Source organism: Oncorhynchus gorbuscha, linkage group LG12, assembly GCF_021184085.1.
Source record: "Oncorhynchus gorbuscha isolate QuinsamMale2020 ecotype Even-year linkage group LG12, OgorEven_v1.0, whole genome shotgun sequence".
NCBI lineage: Eukaryota > Metazoa > Chordata > Actinopteri > Salmoniformes > Salmonidae > Oncorhynchus > Oncorhynchus gorbuscha.
This window is the reverse complement of record NC_060184.1, coordinates 38,087,596-38,110,132: the sequence shown is the minus strand read 5'-3', so window position 1 is coordinate 38,110,132 and position 22,537 is coordinate 38,087,596. Positions and strand designations below refer to the sequence as shown.

General features: G+C 42.4%; 1 protein-coding gene across 2 annotated transcripts in view; it reads right to left on the bottom strand.

Moving 5' to 3' along the window:
• LOC123991686 (MAM domain-containing glycosylphosphatidylinositol anchor protein 2-like) overlaps window positions 1–22,537 on the bottom strand; it is a 371,078-nt gene that overhangs the window by 174,784 nt on the left and 173,757 nt on the right. For both annotated transcript variants that reach the window (XR_006830836.1, XM_046293334.1), the window contains exon 4: window positions 9,524–9,720. Coding sequence is in view for 1 of the 2 variants with exons in the window: in XM_046293334.1 (XP_046149290.1) it covers window positions 9,524–9,720 (197 nt within the window). In the remaining variant the exon portion in view is untranslated. The remainder of the gene's footprint in view (window positions 1–9,523; window positions 9,721–22,537) is intronic.

Genomic DNA, 22,537 nt, shown 5'->3' with positions numbered 1-22,537 from the left:
TATATACAGTGTATATACAAAAGGCTAGTCTACATGATGAGATTATTATAGATAATGGTGAGAATATTTGTATTTGTCAAACGGCAGTCAAGCATTGATCACCCTGTCACCAGAATCAGACTAAATATTTGTCGGAAAGGCGCATCAAGATCAGTGTGCACTTTCACCTCCCTGTGAAGTTTATCATAAGTTATTTCATCGGTAGCCTAAAACTGCATGCTTTCACGAGACATATTGGGAGGACCACACACCATATCGTCGAGTGACTCCAAGTTTACGTCGATATCATGTTATTACATCAATATTTGCACATAAACACGTTTCCACCGCCATTTAGTTCATTATTGCTTTACAGACACAAAAAGATCCCAGCATGTCGAACGAACAAATGATGTGTCAGCATTTCTAAAAATGCTACCAAAACTTCCTGTTGCCATCACAGTTGTCTTGGGTTTTGCTTTATACTGCATGACTTTAATCGCATAAAAACTGTGGATGGAAACTTGGTTAGTAAGTAAGACATGACGAATCCAAAGAAATTGTCAACCCACAGAACCCCCACACCATCCCTAACAACTAGTATACCATATCAGTTCTCTATGTCTGACAAGTAGTATGGAGCTGAGGCTCGGCGTATTGTTTCTTCATCCTATGTAATGAATCTGGTGATGTCTTTCTTTCCCTGATAAGAGAAATTAGTCATTCAATTTGTTAGTTTTATGTCCCATCCTGCATGCTGATATTACCAGGTTCTGACCACTGTGGTGGTGTTCCTACTTTTAGGTGTTTTTTTAAGAACCCCCCCCCAAATCAATGTTAAAGGGATACTTCTCCCAAATTACAAAATTACATATTGCTTTCCTTACCATGTAAACAGTTTATGGACAAGGTATAACAGCAACCCATGCTTTGGTTTTGTTTACCTGGAGACTGTTTAAAATGCTAACTTTCTAGCATTTATGGCACAAATACAATGCAAGTCAATATCTACAGTATATTAGCATTTCAGTGCTACATATACAAATCATCTATGAGGAACATTATTGAGTTACACAATACATTTTTTGATACTTCGGGATGATTTGGACATGCTTGTACGTTAATATAGGTACCATTGAATTTGTTCCACAAATGCTAAAAATGTAGCATTCAAAACAGCGGACAACAAAACTATTGCATGGTGCTGTCATACCTTTTCCATAGACTGCTTATAGGGTAAGGAAACCAATATGTAATTTAGTCATTTAGGTGAAGTATCCCTTTAACATTGAGGGGGGATTCTTTAACACTAGAACTGCTAAAGCAGTCATTTTGACGGCTCATTAATGTATTTTATTTTCAAACTTTCAAACTTTTCCTAAATAAGTCTATATAAATACACTGCCATTGTTAGAATCATTTTTCTCACAACAGAACTGCAGTTATAACCAGTTTTAGGAGGGCATGTCAGTATTTGAATGGTTTTCCGACAGTAGGGCTCCACTCATTCTCCCGACATTGGAAAGTGCAGTGCCCAGTTGATATTCACCCCAATAATTGCCTCGAAACTGAACCTAAACCAAAATGTATTTCACACATAACAGATGAAATAAAATGAAGTAAAGTACGATAGGTGATAAAGGGGGAGAATAGGTGAGTTGATGAGTGAGGGGAAGTGAAAATATAATTATGGAATCACCAACTGTGAATGAAGAATAGGGCAGGCCATTCTATTGTATTGGTATATTCTAATTATAAACCTCAACACGGTATGTACCCTATATCAGTCCACCAAATCCAAGCAATTTTATCAGTCTACTCTGACCTACTTGGAGAACACAGTGAGAGCCTGCATAATGTAGAATGGCAAGATAACCAAGACGAATGGATGCATATGCTGCGTTAGCACCGCTACAAGATCTGAATGAGAATATCTCAGATGGTGGGGAACAAATTAATCCTGACATCTCTGATGACTATTTTTCTGACTCTGAGCCTCGACTTGAATAACCTGCACCTCCGAGGCCTAAACGCAAAAAAAAAAATCCAGAACAGTGCGCACTGAGCAGGGGCTCGCTCCACCACCCCAATGAAACCGTGAGACAGGAAAGAGGGAGGGATGGCACCATTTGGAAAGAATACACCGATGACAACGGCACAACATGTCATCACCGAGAGAGCAGGCATCAAGCTAAAGAAAACAACATCAGCAACGCACTCGCCAGCTTTCGTTTTTTGAAAAATGTTACATGGACATGCTACAACACATCAGAGACTGTACCATAACTGTGGTGCAAGGAAACACTGCCTGGGATCTGTCTCTGTTGATGAGCTGGAAGCGTTCATTCCAATCCTGTATGTCTGTTGAGCATTTGGTGGAAAGAGCGTGTATATGCAGTATGGTGAGCTTCTGGTCATACATGTATAGGATACCGTTCTTTGGAGAAACCATGACAATGGGATACCTTGAGAGAGATCGTCCGCTTTGATGACAAAGAAATGAGAATGCGACGCCTGAAAACGGTTGGAAGAAGTTTGTACAGAACAGCGTTGCATGTTTACACACCCGGAAAGAACATCACTGTCGATGAACAATTGTTCCCAGCAATACATTGCGCAGTACATTGCGAGCAAACCCAACAGGTTTGGAATTAAGTGTTGGTTAGCCACTGACATCAAGTGTTGGTTAGCCACTGACATCGACACCAAGTACACGCTGAATGGCTTTCCATATCTGGGAAAACATCCACGTTGGGCAGCAGGTGAGCGAGTGTCGGAGAATGTGGTGATGAGGCTTGTTGGAAACTTATAATAATAATAATAATATATGCCATTTAGCAGACGCTTTTATCCAAAGCGACTTACAGTCATGTGTGCATACATTCTACGTATGGGTGGTCCCGGGAATCGAACCCACTACCCTGGCGTTACAAGCGCCATGCTCTACCAACTGAGCTACGGAAGGACCTTATGTTGGCAAGGGGAGAAAAGTCACCATGGACAATTTCTTCACCGTCATTGGCGAACAAGTTTCTGGCAAATAAAGCAAGCCTAGCATCCCTCTGTGCAAAATAAGTCACCTGCAGAGCCATTGTACTCCAAAATGGTGATGAAAGAATGACAAGACAAAACTCACACTATACCAATGCAAGGCAAGAAGAAGGAACGTTTCTGCAATGATCACCATGCATCCGAGAGCATATGTGGGGTGGCCAGTTTCAACTGTTCTGCCTTATTATTATTCGACCATGCTGGTCATTTATGAACATTTTAACATCTTGGCCATGTTCTGTTATAATCTCCACCCGGCACAGCCAGAAGAGGACTGGCCACCCCACATAGCCTGGTTCCTCTCTAGGTTTCTTCCTAGGTTTTGCCCTTTCTAGGGAGTTTTTCCTAGCCACCGTGCTTCTACACCTGCATTGCTTGCTGTTTGGGTTTTAGGCTGGGTTTCTGTACAGCACTTTGAGATATCAGCTGATGTACGAAAGGCTATATAAATACATTTGATTTGATTTGATGGTAGGCATGCTGGTTAACGTCTTTGGGGTAGGGGGCAGTATTGGGTAGCTTGGATGAAAAACGTGCCCAAATTAAGCTGCCTACTACTCAGCCGTAAAAGCTAGAATATGCATCTAATTAGTACATTTGGATAGAAACACACTGAAGTTTCTAAAACGGTTTGAATGATGTCTGTGAGTATAACAGAACTCATATGGCAGGCAAACACCTGAGAAAAATCCAACCAGGAAGTGGGAAATCTGAGCTTTGTAGTTTTTCAACTCGGCCCCCATTGAAGATACAGTGGGATTTTAGTTATGTTTCACTTCCCAAGGCTTCCACTAGATGTCAACAGTATTTAGAACCTGTTTTGAGGATTCTACTCTAAAAGAGGGGCTCATAAGAGCTCTTTGAATGAGTGGTCTTGCAGAGTGCCACAGCCTCGGTCTGGGGTGCTCACGTGAAAGGTAGCTACGTTCCACTTAATTTGTATAGACAAAGGAACTGTCCGGTTGGAACATTAATTAAGTTTTATGTTAACAACATCCTAAAGATTGATTCCATACTTAGTTTGGCATGTTTCCATGGGCTGTAATGGAACTTTTTGAACCTTTCGTCCGATGTTTGGAACGTCCTGAACACGCTTTTGGGATTTGTTTACCAAACACCCTAACAAAAGAAGATATTTGGACATAACTGATGGACATTATCGAACAAATCAAACATTTATGGTGGAGCTGAATGCACCTGGGAGTGAATGCACCTGGGAGTGCATTCTGATGAAGATCATCAAAGGTAAGTGAATATTTCAAATGCTATTTCTGAGTAATGTTGACTACCCAATATAGTGTCTTTTTGGCTGCTTCGCTGTCTAAAGGCTACACAGATTATTGCATGGTTGGCTTTCTCCGTAAAGTGTTTTTGAAATCTGACACAGCGGTTGCATTAAGGAGAAGTTCATCTAAAGTTCCATGTATAATAGTCGTATCTTTATCAATGTTTATTATGAGTATTTCTGTAAATTGATGTGGCTCTCTGCACAATCACCGCATGTTTTAGAACTACTGAACGTAATGCGCCAATGTAAACTCAGATTTTTTTTATATAAATATGAACTTTATCAAACAAAGCATACATGTATTGTGTAACATGAAGTCCTATAAGTGTAATCTGATGAAGATCAAAGGTTAGTGATTCATTTTCTCTCTATTTCTGCTTTTTGTGACTCTCTTTGGCTGGAAAAAATTGCTGTGTTTTTACTGTGTCTTGGTGGTGACCTAACATAATCGTTTGTCGTGCTTTCGCTGTAAATCCTTTTTTAAATCACACACTGTGGCTGGATTAACGAGAATTGTATCTTTAAAATGGTGTAAAATACTTGTATGCTTGCGGAATTTTAATTATGAGATTTTTGTTGTTTTGAATTTGTTGCCCTGCACTTTCACTGGCTGTTGCGGAGGCGTTCCACAGGTTATGGCACACCAGCATGTCTACCACAGCATTCTGTAGCGATAAGGCATCCCATCTGGTTTGCGCTTAGTGGGACTATCATTTGTTTTTCAACAGGACAATGATCCAACACACCTCCAGGCTGTTTAAGGGCTATTTGACGAAGGAGAGTGATGGAGTGCTGCATCAGGTGACCTGGCTTCCAAAAATCACCCAGGCTCAACCAAATTGAGATGGTTTGGGATAAGTTGGACCGCAGAGTGAAGGAAAAGCAGCCAACAAGTGCTCAGCATATGTGGGAACTCCTTCAAGACTGATGGAAAAACATTCCAGGTGATGCTGGTTGAGAGAATGCCAAGAGTGTGCAAAGCTGTCATCAAGGCAAAGGGTGGCTACTTTAAAGAATATAACATGTTTTTTGATTTGTTGAACACTTTGATTACTACATATGCGTTATTTCATAGTTTTGATGTCTTCACTATTATTCTACAATGTAGAAAATTGTAAAAATAAAGAAAAACCCTTGAATGAGTAGGTGTGTCCAAACTCTTGACTGGTACTGTATATTCTAATGTTACCTACATTTTAAAACATATTCATGAACACAAACAAATGATTATTTTAGTGATAGCATATATGAAATGTATTAAATACACTGTTACAATGTTGTAGTCAGAATGATTATTATTATTATATTATTATTATAATGACTACTCATTAGTTTGAAGGGGAATCCCTCGAGGCCCAGCAGTTCTAATGTTAAAAAATAAGTAAAATGGAACAGGACAATCTAATACTCAGAACCTGGTAACATTAAGATGTAGGATCGGAAGTCTGAGTCGGAAGTTTGTATACACCTTAGCCAAATACATTTAAACTCAGTGTTTCACAATTCCTGACATTTAATCCAAGAAAAAATTCCCTATTTTAGGTCAGTTAGGATTACCACTTTATTTTAAGAATGTGAAATGTATATGAATGAATAATAGTAGAGAGAATTATTTATTTCAGCTTTTATTTCTTTCATCACATTCCCAGTGGGTCAGAAGTTTACATACACTCAATTAGTATTTGGTAGCATTGCCTTTAAATTGTTTAACTGGGGACAAATATTTTGGTTAGCCTTCCACAAGCTTCCCACAATAAGTTGGGATAATTTTGTCCCATTCCTCCTGACAGAGCTGGTGTAACTGAATCAGGTTTGCTGGCATCCTTGCTCGCACACGCTTTTTCAGTTCTACCCACGAATTGTCTATATGATTGAGGTCAGGGCTTTGTGATGGCCACTCCAAGACCTTGACTTTGTTGTCCTTAAGCCATTTGTCCACAACTTTGGAAGTATGCTTGGCGTCATTGTCCATTTGGAAGACCCATTTGCGACCAAGCTTGAATTTCCTGACTGATGTCTTGAGAAGTTGGTTCAATATATCCACATAATTTTCCAGCCTCATGTTGCCATCTATTTTGTGAAGTGCACCATTCCCTCCTGCAACAAAGCACCCCCACAACATGATATTGCCACCCCCGTGTTTCACGGTTAGGATGGTGTTCTTCGGGTCGCAAGCCCTCCCCCTTTTTCCTCCAAACATAACGATGGCCATCATGGCCAAAAAGTTCTATTTTTGTTTCATCAGACCAGAGGACATTTCTCCAAAAAGTATGATCTTTGTCCCCATGTGCAGTTGCGCACCGTACTTTTACTTTTTTATGGTGGTTTCAGAGCAGTGGCTTCTTCCTTGCTAAGCGGCCTTGCAGGTTATGTCGATATAGGACTGGTTTTAATGTGGCTATAGAAACTTTTGTACCTGTTTCCTCCAGCATCTTCACAAAGTCCTTTGCTGTTGTTCTGGGATTGATTTGCACTTTTCACACCAAAATACATTCTAATCCAGGAAACAGAACGTGTCTCCTTCCTGAGCGGCATGACGGCTGCATGGTCCCATGGTGTTTATACTTCCTTACTATTGTTTGTACAGATGAACGTGGTACCTTCAGGCGTTTGGAAATTGTTCCCAAGGATGAATCAGACTTGTGGAGGTCTACAATTCTTTTGCTGAGGTCTTGGCTGATTTCTTTTGATTTTCGCATGATGTCAAGCAAAGAGCCACCGAGTCTGAAGGTAGGCCTTGAAATACATCGACAGGTCCACCTCCAATTGACTCAAATGATGTCAATTAGCCTATCAGAAGCTTCTAAAGCCATGACATTTTTTTGAATTTTCCAAGCTGCTTAAAGGCACAGTCTTAGTGTATGTAAACGTCTGACCCACTGGAATTGTGATACAGTGAATTACAAGTGAAATAATCTGTCTTTAAACCAATGTGTGAAAAATGACTTGTGTTATGCACAAAGTAGATGTCCTAATTGACTTAACAAAACTATAGTTTGTTAACAAGAAATGTGTGGAGTGGTTGAAAAACAACATTTAAATGACTCCAACATAAGTGTATGTAAATTTTCAAATTCAACTGTAAACATAATTTCAATGACTCATTTCTATGAACAGGGGGGGGGGGTAAATCACCAAATTAACTGGGAATACATTACATAGGATGAAGAAACAAAACTCCGAGCTGCAGCTCCATACTACTTGTCAGACAGACATGCTGGGGTGGGATTGGGTCCAATGGTGGCTTTTGAACATTTCTTTGGATTCCTCATGTCCAACTCATTGTTAGAAAACAGTTTGGCCCATATCGGATGTTAGGTACCACATTTATTTAATATTAGCTGAATCTTATAAATTAATGTGGCCATCAATTAGCTTAATTTCCCAGAGATCTAATTATATTTCAACAAAATAATGTTGCAGGAATGCTACTCATCTGTTTCCAACAGAAACAATTTCAGAACAATCTGCGATAGTGGGTGTCTAAATTATGTTTCTTCGACCCTCCACGAAGACCAAGCTCTATGATGGGATGTGATAAAGAGTCTTTAAACTCCTTCCTATCCACCAAGGGGTCAGATTAGGACTTCAGTCAGCCTGGCACATCAGTCATCACTAGCCACAATCACAGTCCACAGAAATCCCAGTCACAGTCCTCACAAACCATAATCACTCATCTCTTTCATTCCCCCCAATAATCATCATCATCATATTGCATGACATTTATACGTTCATTGTCTTTGATTGGGGATGGACTCAGTCTGTGGATGCAGTCGTATTACCTCCTCCTCTCTGGCTTTGGCTGATAGTGGAAGATGTATTTGGTGGGAATGATGATTCAGAGGCCAGTTTAACACAGTGGGAAACAAATAGGAACACATATCTATTTGGAGGACAAAGGGGTGGAGAGAGGGAGAGAGAGGGAGAGAGAGGGATGAAGGGGGTTGGAGGAAGGAATGGAGTAGGTGGGAGAGATGTAAGGGATTGGTGAGAGGGATGAAGGGGGTTGGAGGAAGGAATGGAGTAGGTGGGAGAGATGTAAGGGATTGGTGAGAGGGATGGACAATGATATGAAAGAGGTTAATGAGGTTAAAGAAAAGGATGGAGAAAAGACATGGAAGGATGGATGAATAATTAAGGGTGGTGTGAGAAATGTAACAGATTGGAGGGAACCATGAAAAGATGAATGAAGGACAGAGAGAGGGTTAGATGTAGGAATTAAGAAAAGGGACTTGCAGGAGCAATTATGATTAAGTGCCTTGCTCAAGGGCACATCAACAATCGGCTTGGGGTTTCAAACAAGCAACCTTTCCGTTACTGGCCCAATGCTCTTAAACGCTAGGCTAACTGCCGTCCCCAGAGATGATTGAATGGATGAAGAGACTGCTTGATTGTTGGTCTGGGTGTACAGACACACAGCTGTGTGATCGACACACCCACGGCAGAAAAGCTTTCAACAGCGACCTCAACAAGACCTGGTCACAGTGTTCTAGAATGACCTCCCAACACAAGTTAACACCATCCCCCTCTGCTCTCCACCCATAACACTATCCCTCTCTCCTCTCTTAACCTTCACCAGAGAGAAACGGTAAGCTGGTATTTAGCAACGGGGAAAAAACACGGCGGCCTCAAACGTGTCCCCTGATCTTTCTGTTCTTATGCTCGCCACGGGGAATAAGGCAGGGAAGAGGGGAGAGAAGGGAGATCGGGAGGGAGTCCCCAATGAAAGCGTGTCCCTTCCTGGCTAATTACCAGGCCACATTCCCATGCTGGGTTTGAAATGCCACGCCTGTGTTTTATCTCTGCTCTGTACAAATGCTTGGTGGGCTGAGGGAAGGAAGTAGGATGGAGGGAAGAGAGAGAAGGGAAGAGGAGAGAAGAAGTGGACTAGGAGGGGAGAGGAAAATGAGGGAACTGGAGACTCAGAAGGGCAGCCAACTACTGTACCTCAGGCTCGCTTGCTTATATCATCTATGATAGAGCACTCCGTTTGTTGCTCTCTCTCCTACCTCTTTCTGTCTCTCATTCTCATTCCCTCTTTTTCCCTCTCTTTCCCATAGCAGTCTCTGGGGACACACTTATTTATATAAATATACATCAGCCCACCCAGGGGTCACCGCACTCAGAGTCTATAGTATATTGAGATCTCTACATAAACCCCACTCTGATATACAGTAATTGTATAGTATATTGCCTCCCCCTTACCTGTGTGAAGAATGGTTCGTAGATCTCCACTCCCTTGTCGGAGCCTTGTGAGAGGACGTCTCGTCCGCGGTGCCAGCTGTAGCGGACTGGGGGGTTGGAGTTGGCCACGCAGCGCAGGAACACTGTCCTCTCGTAATAAAACTGTTCTTTAGCCTCTCCTACACTCTGGTGCACCGTCACTAAAGGGTCATCCAGGTCTGGAGACAGAGAGGAACAGAGGAAGAGGAGAGGTAAATCCATTGATGAATCAATGAATCAATGAATGAATCAGTCCATCAAGCATTCAGATGTACGACTGACTAGGTTGCCCCCCTTTCCCTCAAAATCCACCGTGCAAGTAATGAATCCATTGAGAAATCAATTGAATGGCTACCTAACCAATATGACATTTGTATTATTGATAATTAACACAGGTATCATAGTATATTGTATTTCAATGACCCCAATTTCTCTTTTAAGCCAACTCTGGACAAAAGGGCAGAGTAAAATCAATGAATTGGTGACTCAGGCAAGAAAGCAATCAAATAAATAATCAATCAAACGGTACCATTACCATAAACAAGAAAGACACATTCAACATAAATGTAATCGTATATCCGTCACCTGCAGGCAGCCTAATAGAGGTGAAAAGTGGGGGAAAGAGTAAGACAAGCTCGACAGTGAAACAGAGGCCCAAAACACGCACGCATACACCCAGGCTGCACACAGACTCTCAGATCTCCGGCCGCCACATGAACCCCAGGATCAATACATCCCCTTGACTTTCCTAATCGATGAGCTAGCATGCACGGCCTTCAACGTGAAAGTCCTGTAAGAGACCGATATGGGAAAGGGCCGCAAAAATGGTTTCTCTAATATCCTGCGCAAAAACTTCCCTGATGCGCATCCCTCTTTTAAGATACTATTTAGTTGCCCTCTTGTCCCTAACAGAAGACCAGTAAATGAATATCGCTGTTTCCTCGCTCCCATTTCCCAACACATCAGAGGGAAGTTTTCCCCATCTGTCTGACAGTTAGCTATTTGAGCAAAATCGCTCGCGGTTGATTAAAACGGATTCAAAGTTAATCATCTCACTCGCCTGACGATTAAAGCCTTTGACAAATGGGTGTTCATCATAACTCTGTCTGTCTTTTAGCATGCTAATGCTCACCTTTTTAAGATCATGTCAAAGAAATGTAAAGGGGGCTAGTCCATTTCCCCTTTTCATCTCCCTCTGAGATGCAATCAGTATCTCAACGCAAGCGAACAGGCAATTTAAGTGGAATTGATTAAGGCAAAACCAATGCAAGTTATCCCCTCATGCTAAAATACCCTAAACGATTACGGATGACCTTATGTGCTTATCTCTCAATCTCAATCTCTATGTACAACTATTTTCATTCCACTGCTAAACGTTTGCTGAGAAAACGATATTAGGCATTGAATTGGAGAGGTGGACGCATGCCTTGAATTCAGACTGTCAGTATCGTCCTGTCCTCCCTCTGAGGTAAACCCCAGGACCTATTTAGGGAGCATGCATGGAGCTGAAAGACATTTATGCAGTTTAAAAGCAAATTTCCTGCAATTCTACACATTTTGCCATGCAGCTAAGATAAAATGTTGCAGTTTTAAAGCTAATTTCCTGCGATTCTATGCATTTTTCCATGGCTAATGCTGTGTTTGCCATGGCTAATTCATTGTTTTTAAATCTGGTTTTAGTCATTTAAGTTTACATTTCAAGAGCTTTTCCATCCCAAAAATGAATTAACTCCAAAAATATTATTATTATTATTTATTTTTTACACGGTTTGGCCCAAGGATTACAGTGGCAGAAAAATCCCTGCACACAGACACGGACCAGAATGCTGATTACTCAGTTACATGCTCTGGCCTACAGCACCTTAATCAAACCCCAGCAGTGGTCAATACTTCATCCAAAAGCCATTACATTATTCTCTCTCTCTGTGTGTGTGTGTGTGTGTGTGTGTGTGTGTGTGTGTGTGTGTGTGTGTGTGTGTGTGTGTGTGTGTGTGTGTGTGTGTGTGTGTGTGTGTGTGTGTGTGTGTGTGTGTGTGTGTGTGTGTGTGTGTGTGTGTGTGTGTGTCATTACATTACAGAGGCTCAGCTCAGCTCAGGTATGGGCAGCAATTATCTCTGGGAGAAGAGAGACTGACAGCCATTCCGAGGAAAAGACAGAGCGATTGACTGGAAACGTTTTGGCTGTGCACATTACTCAAAATAAATACACTGATTCATTATGTAGAATAAGGGAGGATGGCGTTGGTATTTGTGTGAGTGTGCGTGTGTGTATGTGGGGTGTGTATTCACACGTGTGTAGGTATGCAAGCTTGTGTGTGCGTGCGTGTATGTGTGTTTGTGTATGAATCCCACATCTTATCTCCAGCTCTTCCCTGGTTCCCCTCCACTCAATTTAGGGAGTGTGACGGAAAGGCAGTGATTCAGAAGGAGACGTATCGTATCTACCCTGGGATGGATACACGTGTCTCTGAATGCACAATCTGATTGGGGCTTGTCAACTATCCTGTTAATGAGAGCGGGGGTAGCTAGTAGATGTGTATATATGTGTGTGTGTGTGTGTATATATATGTGTGTGTGTGTGTGACAGACGGACAATTTGGGAGGGGAGGCGGAACTATTTATAATCAAATGTATGCACAGAGGAAGTGGATTGATGCTAGGAGCACAGTGCAGAGAGATAAATATGAATATATGGAAATGTACGCACTGGATAAAAATTGGATGAATTTCAAACAAAATTCCACCTTCACCATCCGTCCTCTCTCTCTCTGCTGTGAGGATGTTACTTTGCATGTCGCTCTTGTGCAATTTCCTTCAGGAGTCACGCTCTGATGATTGTGAAGCTTAATGTACAGAGCCCAGAAGAGGTGTGTGTGCATGCGTGTGCGTGTGTGTGTGAACACTGTGGTATAGGCTCCGCTACAGAGTTGTTAGGGTTTGTAATTGCAGGTTTAACGGGTGGTTCCCAAGCAAGTAAATCTGTCCATGTACAGCTCAAAGCTCCGTGGCACCAAGTTAACCTTTTATTACGTCATCGGCCGCTCTCACTCCCACTAAGCACATAGTCTTGACCAGAGTCGCAACACAATGTTGAGGTCTTCCTGATTCAGATGCAAGTGAGAGAGAGAGAAAGAGAGAGAGAGAGAAAGAGAGAGAGAGAGAGAGAGAGAGAGAGAGAGAGAGAGAGAGAGAGAGAGAGAGAGAGAGAGAGAGAGAGAGAGAGAGAGAGAGAGAGAGAGAGAGAGAGAGAGAGAGAGAGAGAGAGAGAGCAGAGCCCTGAGAGCGCCACTTAGTGTCTGTGTTGAACCTCGCTGAACCTCTTTCGTTCGACCAGAGAGGCTCTCCTTCCTCCTTTCTCCTCTCCCTCCCTCACTCCTCCTTCTCTCTCTCCCTCCCTCCCCCCTTCCCTCTCTCCTCTTGATGGATTGGCCCATCAGTTAGAAATAATTAAGGATGAGCTGCTGGCTTCTCTGGCTGAATACACCATCATGGTGTCAGGGTCAGATGTTTAAAAGCAGAGCTCTAAGAGAGGAAGAAAGTAAAAGAGAGAGAGAGAGAGAGAGAGACGGGAAGAAAGTGAAAGAGAGAGAGAGACGGGAAGAAAGTGAAAGAGAGAGAGAGAGAGAGGGAGAGAGAGAGAGAGAGATAGAGAGAGGGAGAGAGACGGGAAGAAAGTGAAAGAGAGAGGGAGAGAGACGGGAAGAAAGTGAAAGAGAGAGGGAGAGAGACGGGAAGAAAGTGAAAGAGAGAGTGAGAAAGAGGGAAAGGGGGAAAGAGAGAGCTAGAAAGTGGGCAAGAGGGACAGACAGACAGACAGACAGACAGACAGACAGACAGACAGACAGACAGACAGACAGACAGACAGACAGACAGACAGACAGACAGACAGACAGACAGACAGACAGACAGACAGACAGACAGACAGACAGACAGACAGACAGACAGACAGACAGACAGACAGATGGGTGGTGGGTGGTGATGGCATGTCATATCGTTTACTCAAGCACTGTACATTGGATATGACAAATGAGTCATACAAACTCTTCTGCGGCAGGGACCATGGAGCATGTTAATGATGGCGGTTCTCTAGTGGAAGTCCACATGAAATTACAAGGATGCTAGTGTACACTTCATACTTCATGCTTTCACGACTATCTGGTTGATTTCATCAGTGCTACAGTACAGTAGATTACTTTGGTAATAGTCATTGAGAAACTAGAACACAGACATTGGGTGCTAGCTATTCAAGATGAATAAGAAAAAACAATTCTCTATACCGAAATATTGTGTTGACTAGAGGTTTGTATTAAAAGAGAAAGCATTAAAGACTAAAGCAGACAATTATCACTGCAAAACCTGAAACATTTTCTTTCATGTCCATTCTCCCGAAGATACACACACATCTCTCTCCCACCCCCCTCTCTCTATCCCCATGTCTCTTTCTCCCTCCCCACCTCTTTTTCCCTCTCTATCTCCCTCCCTCCTTCTCTCAATCTAATCTGCACCAGTCATTTGGAAGGGAGAGAGAGACAGAAAGAGAGAGAGAGATCAGAACACCCATGAGGCTTTGAGTCCATCAGCCCATCGTGTCAGAGGGCTGTGGATTAATTTCACCCTGTTGCCGTGGCACTAATCATTTATCCCAGGTTGATTACAATGCGGTGCCAATCGACCTCCCTCAAACTGTTGTGTTTATCCTTCCACGGGTAGAAATATTCTCATTATGTCTAAGATAAGCAATTTGCTTTCAATCTCTGCTAAGAGAAAGGGAAGGAGAAAGGGGGGGGGGACGTGCAAATTGCAGGCATCCAGATGCCGGGTTAATGAGGTGGTAGATCCAGTGGCTGTCTACTGCAATCATCCCCTCAGTATGGGGCGGAGCGTCCTCTGCTCTCATTGCAAGGGGATATTTTGGTGGATGGTGGAGCGAGAGAGAGTCGTGGATGAGTGTTATCAGTGAGAGCAGCTATTACCTGGCAAAAAGCCCTAATGCTCTGAAGCAGGGCCTCTTCCTTCCCCCTCTCTCCCATTCCTTTAACACTGAGGCCTAAAAGCAGCTCCTAAAAGTGCCTCGCTACCCTTCTTTAAAAGGTCCAATGCAGTCCTGTTTAACTCAATGTCAAATAATTTCTGGCTAACAATTAAGTACCTTACTGTGATTGTTTTAAATTAAAATGGCAACAACAAAAAGAAACAGACATTTTTTATCTCAATATAAAGTAATGTCTGGGTAACAATTATGTACCTTCAATTAAAATGGCAAAAACTAATTTAAAAAAATAGTTCTTTGCAAGGAGCAATTTTCAAGCAAGAACTAGGACTGTGTGGGTGTGCTAGGACTGTGTGGGTGTGGTCTGAGTTGGGAGGGTAAAACTAAAAACTAGCTGTTATTGGCAGAGAGGTTTGGAACTCTCTTTCTTATTGGTCTATTAATAGCTAGTTTTCAGTGCAATCAAAAATGTGATTTTCCTGTATTCTATATATACTGAGTGCACAAAACATTAAGACCTTCCTGATATTGAGCTGCACTCCTCCCCTCTTTTGCCCTCAGAACAGCCTAAATTTGTCTCAGCATGGCCTCTACAACGTGTAGAGCTCCCACAGGGATGCTGGCCTATGTTGACTCCAATGCTTCTCACAGTTGTGTCAATTTGGCTGGATGTCCTTTGGGTGGTGGACAATTCTTGATACACACGGGAAACTGTTGAGCGTGGAAAAACCTAGCAGCATTGCAGTTTTTGACACAAACCAGTGAGCCTAGCACCTAATACCATACCCCATTCAAATGCACTTAAATACACTACATGGCCAAAGGTATGTGGACACCTCTTCAAATTTTCTATGGCCAAGCAGCCGCAACAAGCCTAAGATCACCATGCGCAATGCTAAGCGTCGGCTGGAGTGGTGTCAACCTCGCCGCCATTGGACTCTGGAGCAGTAGAAACGCGTTCTCTGGAGTGATGAATCACGCTTCACCATCTGGCAGTCCGATGGATGAATCTGGGTTTGGCGAATTCCAGGTGAAGGCTACCTGCCGAATGCATAGTGCCAACTGTACATTTTGTTGATACTACTGCAATGTTGGAGCTAGGAACACAAGCATTTCGCTACACCCGCAATAACATCTACTAAATATGTGACCAATAGAATTGCATTATATTTCATTTGATTTGATCTTGTAGCTGAATGGAAGCAAGTCCCCATAGAAAGGTTCCACCTTCTAGTGGAAAGCCTTCCCAGAAGAGTGGAGGCTGTTACAGCAGCAACTCCATATTAATGCCCGTGATTTTGGAATGAGACGAGCAGGTATCCACATACTTTTGGTCATGTAGTGTATTTTGTCTTGCCCATTCACACTTAGAATGGCACACATACACAATCCATGTCTCAATTGTCTCAAGGCTTGAAATCCTTCTTTAACCTGTCTCCTCCCCTTCATCTAGTGGGGTGGCAGGTAGCCTAGTGGTTAGAGCGTTGGGCCAGTAACCGAAACGTTGCTAGATAGAATCCCCGAGCTGACAAGGTAAAACTCTGTAATTCTGCCCCTGAACAAGGCAGTTAACCCATCGTTTCTCGGCTATCATTGTAAATAAGAATGTGTTCTTAACTGACTTACCAAGTTAAATAAAGGTTAAATAAATAAAAAATCATAATCTAAAAATCTACACTGATTGAAGTGGATTTAACAAGTGACATCAATATGGGATCATAGCTTTCACCTGGATTCACTTGGTCAGTTTATGTCAAGGAAAGAGCAGGTGACCTTAACGTTTGGTACACTCAGTGTATATTCCCACAGTATGAGGTTGGAATAATACTGTAAAATTATGATAATTCCCTTTTAGTGTAATAAGAGCTGTTTGAAAAGACCTAAAAATGCCTGTTTTGGTGGGATGTTTAAAAAAAAAAAAAAAAAATTAATGGTAGAAAATAAACAAAAATTAGATATTAGTCATGATAGGGTGGCCATGCCAGGCCCACTCTATCAGATTGAGCAACAACAAAAAACACATTATTACTACAAACATACTCCCCAGCAACCCAATTTGGCCCATCCAAATATATGCAGGCCCACCCCCAACTCATTTCTGCCCACACCCCTGCTAGGAGGCCATCAAACTCTTGTGGCCATTGCTCCTTTGTCTCTTACGTGTCCCACTGTTTGCATTGTGTGTTTGTTTCACACCTCTGTGTGAGACACTCTGCAGACAGTGTCCAGACAGTGTCCAGACAGTTACAACCCCCCTGGCCTGTTATTATGTCCAGTGGGGAAGGGGATCCTAGAGAAGGAATTAGACAATTACGATGTTAGTCACTGGGAAAGGGCTGTGAAACGGTGTGCCAAAAGTCACCAGCAGGGAATTTGAAACCAAGTTTAGGCTGGGTTTTTTCTTTTAGTAGATTGCTTTTACATTACAGTAATGTAGTTTTGTCAAATGAGTCAAATGAGTCAACTGTAATTGGCAGCTTTGGAAAGAAAACACTCTGACATTTACAAAACTGCAAAGATAGTATCTGTGAGTGCCCCAGAACTGATGCAACAGGCAAAACCAAGATGAAACTTCAAACAGGAAATGAGCAGGATTTTTGACGCTCTGTTTTTCATTGTTTCCTTATATGGCTGTGAAAGCGCCACGAATTAGCCTACCCTTTCTATCGTTTCTCCAAGTTGTCTGCAGCATTGTGATGTATTTGTAGGCATATCATTGGAAGATTGGCCATAAGAGACTACATTTACCAGGGGTCCGCCCGGTGTCCTTTGTTGAAATTGTTGCGTAATCTCCAAGCTGCTCGCATTCATGTGATTGAGACAGAGAGGAGACTTCCAGGAATGATATATCATGAAGAGATATGTGAAAAACACCTTGAGGATTGATTCTAAACTACGTTTACCATGTTTCAGTCGATATTATGGAGTTAATGTGGAAGAAAGGTTGGCGTTTGGATGAATGAATTTTCGTTTTTTTTTTGTAGCCAAACATGATGCAGAAAACGGACCGATTTCTCCTGCACAAATAATCTTTCAGGAAAACTGAACATTTGCTATCTAACTGAGTTTCCTCATTGAAAACATCCGAAGTTCTTCAAAGGTAAATGACTTATTGAATGTTTTTGCTGGTTTTTGTGAAAATGTTGCCTGCTAATGCTAATGCTAAGAGCTAACGCTAAATGATAAATGCTAGTTTGCTATGGTTGAGAAGCATATTTTTGAAAATCTGAGATGACAGTGTTGTTAACAAAAGGCTTAGCATATTGATTTGATTTCATTTGCGATTTTCATGAATAGTTAATGTTGCGTTAATGGGTTGGTAATGGGCTTGGGGCTGTAGTCATGATCCCGGATCCGGGTTGGCTCGACGCAAGAAGTTAATATCCCTTATTGTATTCCCCACGGTGGGGATGATGACATTTGTGAGCAAACCACCCCGCAGAAAGAACCCCCCCCACCCGTCCTGATCCACAACCCCCACTGCTGTCTCTATTGCTGTCTCTACTGATGGTTCAAGCTCCACCACTACACCCCTCCAGTCCTCTTCCACTACCCCCAGCCAGTTCATCTAGGAGGTGTGGGGGGGTAAAGGGGACACCTAGGCCTCAACAGAGAAGAGGGAGGAGCAGAGGTACTGTAGGTGCAGTAGAACCAGCAATTGAATCCAGCACAACCGAGGGAGATGAACCTGAGGACAGATGTCGTACAGTCGTTGAACATTATGTGGAGCCAGTTCCACCCAGGTTCAGACCCAAACAACCTGTAGGCCCACAGTTGGACAGCACTCAAACATACACCCTCTTCCAGGTGGTTCAGCTCTACTTCACCACCTCGGTGCTGGGGACACTAGATTCCAATACCAACAAGTATGGGGACAAGAAGGGGGGGGGGTGCACTGGAAACATGTCACCGTGGGCAACATGCTGTTGTACATTTCCCTGGTGATATACATGGGACTGATGAAGGTATCAAGACTAGTTGACGAGTGGGGCAAGTCCCTGCTCTACCGATTCAAGGTCCCCACCTCCATCGTGTGTGAAAAATGTGAATACGGTTGATGGCCAATACTTCACGAGGAGTGACCCACAATAGGACGAGGAGAATGACAAGAAGAAGGCGACTGCAGGGTATGATCGTCTCGCATTAGCCCAGACCAGTTTACATTTATAATGTATATCTGTTTTAATCATTTTTCTTGCAAATAGTTCTTAATAATGTGGGACCAATACCTTTTTTGGTTTATTCAATGTGTAATAGAAGTGGAATGACCTAATTGACATACTTAGAATACTTGGGAAAGCTGGAGGGAAGACTTAAAGATGTCCGTTGACCACACCTGACACCCCTTACTAAAACGTCTGTAGAGTTCTAGCTGTTGTGTCTACCAACACAATTTTGTTTCCCAGAAGTTTTTTTGAACTTGTTGTGGAAGCCAACTGATGTGTTCACCACTCTGTTCCTCACGAAGTGACTTTATGGCTTGTCCATGAAAGATGACTTTCAAAAGAAAAGAAGAAAATCAAAAATGGTTACTTTGTGTGTGCTTGATCTTGTGTGATCTGAACTGTGCCATTCCTATATACTGTATGTGCTGACCATTTCCTTATAGTCTCCCAGGTGTTTTCTTTTCAATGATACCACGTTTATGCCCGTCCTTATCATTTAACTGCTCGTGAAAAGTGGTTACTTCTGGGTATGTCTATTTATCCGCAAATCTACATTTCTGCCATTACATTTAAGAGTAAAAAAAATGACATCCCACTAAAAGGGAATTATCATAATTTGAACAATTTCACAGTATTATTCCAACCTCATCGTGTGGAAATATAAAACACAGGTAAATCAAGTTTGACTGCACTGGGCCTTTAATAAATTGGAAGCAAAAAGCGGTGAAAAAGAGGTTTCTGCTGGCCGCAAAAGTGACGTGTCGCTCTGTGAAGGGAAGATGGATGATTTCAGACATTAAGACTGGCTGGTGAAATTGTAACCCGAGGAAGAACAAGATTAAGTGTCTGTTCGAGGTAAGTTGGAGTGAACGGAAGGGACTTTGTCTAACCGAAGTCGGAATACATTTAGCTGATAGCCGTTTGCAAATGAAACCCTCAGCGAGGCACAAACACACAAAAAAAAACGTCGAATGAAATCACAGGGTGAATGTATCGGGAGAAGATACATTACGATCATCAGAACATTGCAGCAATTAAAGAGAAGTGCCAGCTAAATGGGAACCTCCACATGTAGACTGATGTTGTGACACGCATTACCTTTCACGGCATCAAGAAAGTGTCCAAAACAAATCAGCAACGATACATCAAAAAATAAAAGTGCACACGCTTCACGATCTGCTGAATGAGGTAGTTTTGTTCCATTACTCATTCATAAGGGCCATATACTGTAGACTAGTATGCTCTATTTGTGAGATACATTACCCTCTGTCCTACCCAGGTCCCCTTATGGAATACCTGTATCCACCAAGCCAATATACTGTACACAATATTATATACCATAATTCCTTTCCCACCATCTCTCTGCTGCTCTCGGGCCATGTGGTAACCTATCACCTGGTCCATAGCTAGATTCAGTAATAACTAGCTGTATATCTATAACAGACGACTGGCTCTATACAACACTGCACAAACACACACACACACACACACTTTCCATTTCTTCCATGTCCGATAGAGATATTCGTATTCTCCTCCTCCCTGACAGGCAGCATTGAGAATGGTGGATGACATTATTCACCAGAACCAATATCTGCTGTCCTAGAGATATTCAGTTCGCCGAACGAGACAGAGATATCTCTTTCACACAGGCGCCATCATTGGAACGGCGCGTGTGGATGGATGTTCTCCCCCCTTACTCAACCGCAAAGTCAAATAAATGAGAGAGAGAGAGCTGAGAATAGGTAAGCCCATTCAACAACGTTGTTATTTGTGTGAAGGTCTAGCAATCTAACACACAACTCTCCCACAGTGGAGATAGAGAGAGAGAGAGAGACAGACAGATTGAAAGAAATGAGTGAAATAGACAGTGCCAGGGGACAGTGGCTTAACACTACTGTAGAACTGCCTGGCATTTCAGCTTATAAGTACCCAATAGATCATTGCCAGACGTACCTTTAGCATATGCATCCGATGCATATCAACCAATAAGATGTGCAAACTCAAGCACCAACGCTGGATACATTTTGCATAAACTATTGTAAAGGATTAATTTGCATGAAGAAATGTTGGAAATATGAATAATAAATCAAATTGTTATTTGTTTAGATAGAGTCAAGGATATGTTTTGTATAATTCTACAAAGTCCTAGATATACATAGATTTGGGGCTAATGAATTTATTTCAATTGAAAGATTTACTGTAACTCGGTAAAATGGTTGAAATTATTTGCATGTTGCGTTTATATTTTTGTCCCTAAACAAAAGCACCAGTGCATCAATGTATTGTGCCTTTATACACGTGGCTTCATGCATGAATCAATCTTGTCTTCTCTTTATGCTTTGGGACCACAGTCAGCACACAGCTTCTGGGCTTTGTGTGAGCAAGCCCCACAAACAAATCGGTTGCACTGAACACAGTTTTCACGGGCCTTGTTTTGTGTGTACCTGCCACAGGTGTCGCAAAGTCTCCCTGAAGTGGTTGCTTCCCATGGTCTCTCAGAAAAAGTACATCCTATATTTATCAGACCAAAATGACTACTTTCGACCATCGGAGGCTCTGTGGAGCCTCTTCATCAGCAGCGTCGATTTCAAGCTCAACATCCGGTCCTCTATTTGACTCCAACTGATCTAATTTCTGTAAGATTTGTAATGTTGTCAGTATGTCCATTCGCTTGGTTCGGCTTGCCATTGTGAACTACAACACATTGCATGTTGTACTGAGTGTCTGATTTGAATCTCTGAGCGGAGATTATATAGACTACCATTTCCTAGACATGCATAATACATAATTAGACAGCCCACAACTACCACAATTCTTCATCCTCGTCCTTCATCCTCATTACTCACTAGACTCCTATGATCACTCGGCTATGCATGCCTCTCCCTAATGTCAATATGCCTTGTCCATTGCTGTTTTGGTTAGTGATTATTGTCTTATTTCACTGTAGAGCCTCTAGCCCTGCTCAATATGCCTTCGCTAACCCTTTAGTTCCACCACCCACACATGCGGTGACATCACCTGGTTTAAATGATGTTTCTAGAGACAATATCTCTCTCATCATCACTCAATGCCTATGTTTACCTCCACTGTATTCACATACTACCATACCTTTGTCTGTACATTATGCCTTGAATCTAGTCTATCGCGCCTAGAAACCTGCTCCTTTAACAAACAGATTACCGACCATTTCGAATCCCACCGTACCTTCTCCGCTATGCAATCTGGTTTCAGAGCTGGTCATGGGTGTACCTCAGCCACACTCAAGGTCCTAAACAATATCATAACCGCCATCGATAAGAGACAATACTGTGCAGCCGTATTCATCGACCTGGCCAAGGCTTTCCACTCTGTCAATCACCACATTCTTATCGGCAGACACAACAGCCTTGGTTTCTCAAATGACTGCCTCGCCTGGTTCACCAACTACTTCTCTGATAGAGTTCAGTGTGTCTAATTGGAGGGCCTGTTGTCTGGACCTCTGGCAGTATCTATGGGGGTGCCGCAGGGTTTAATTCTCGGATCGACCCTCTTCTCTGTATACGTCAATGGTGCTTGTGATTCTCTGATCCACCTCTACGCAGACGACACCATTCTGTATACTTCTGGCCCTTCTTTGGATACTGTGTTAACTAACCTCCAGACGAGCTTCAATGCCATACAACTCTCCTTCCGTGGCCTCCAACTGCTCTTAAAAGTTGAATTGCTAGATTGTAATTACTTATGCCACTATGGCCTATGATGGCCTATTTATTGCCTTACCTCCCACTAGGGTAGCCTAGTGGTTAGAGCGTTGGACTAGTAACCGAAAGGTTGCATCCCCGAGCTGACAAGGTACAAATC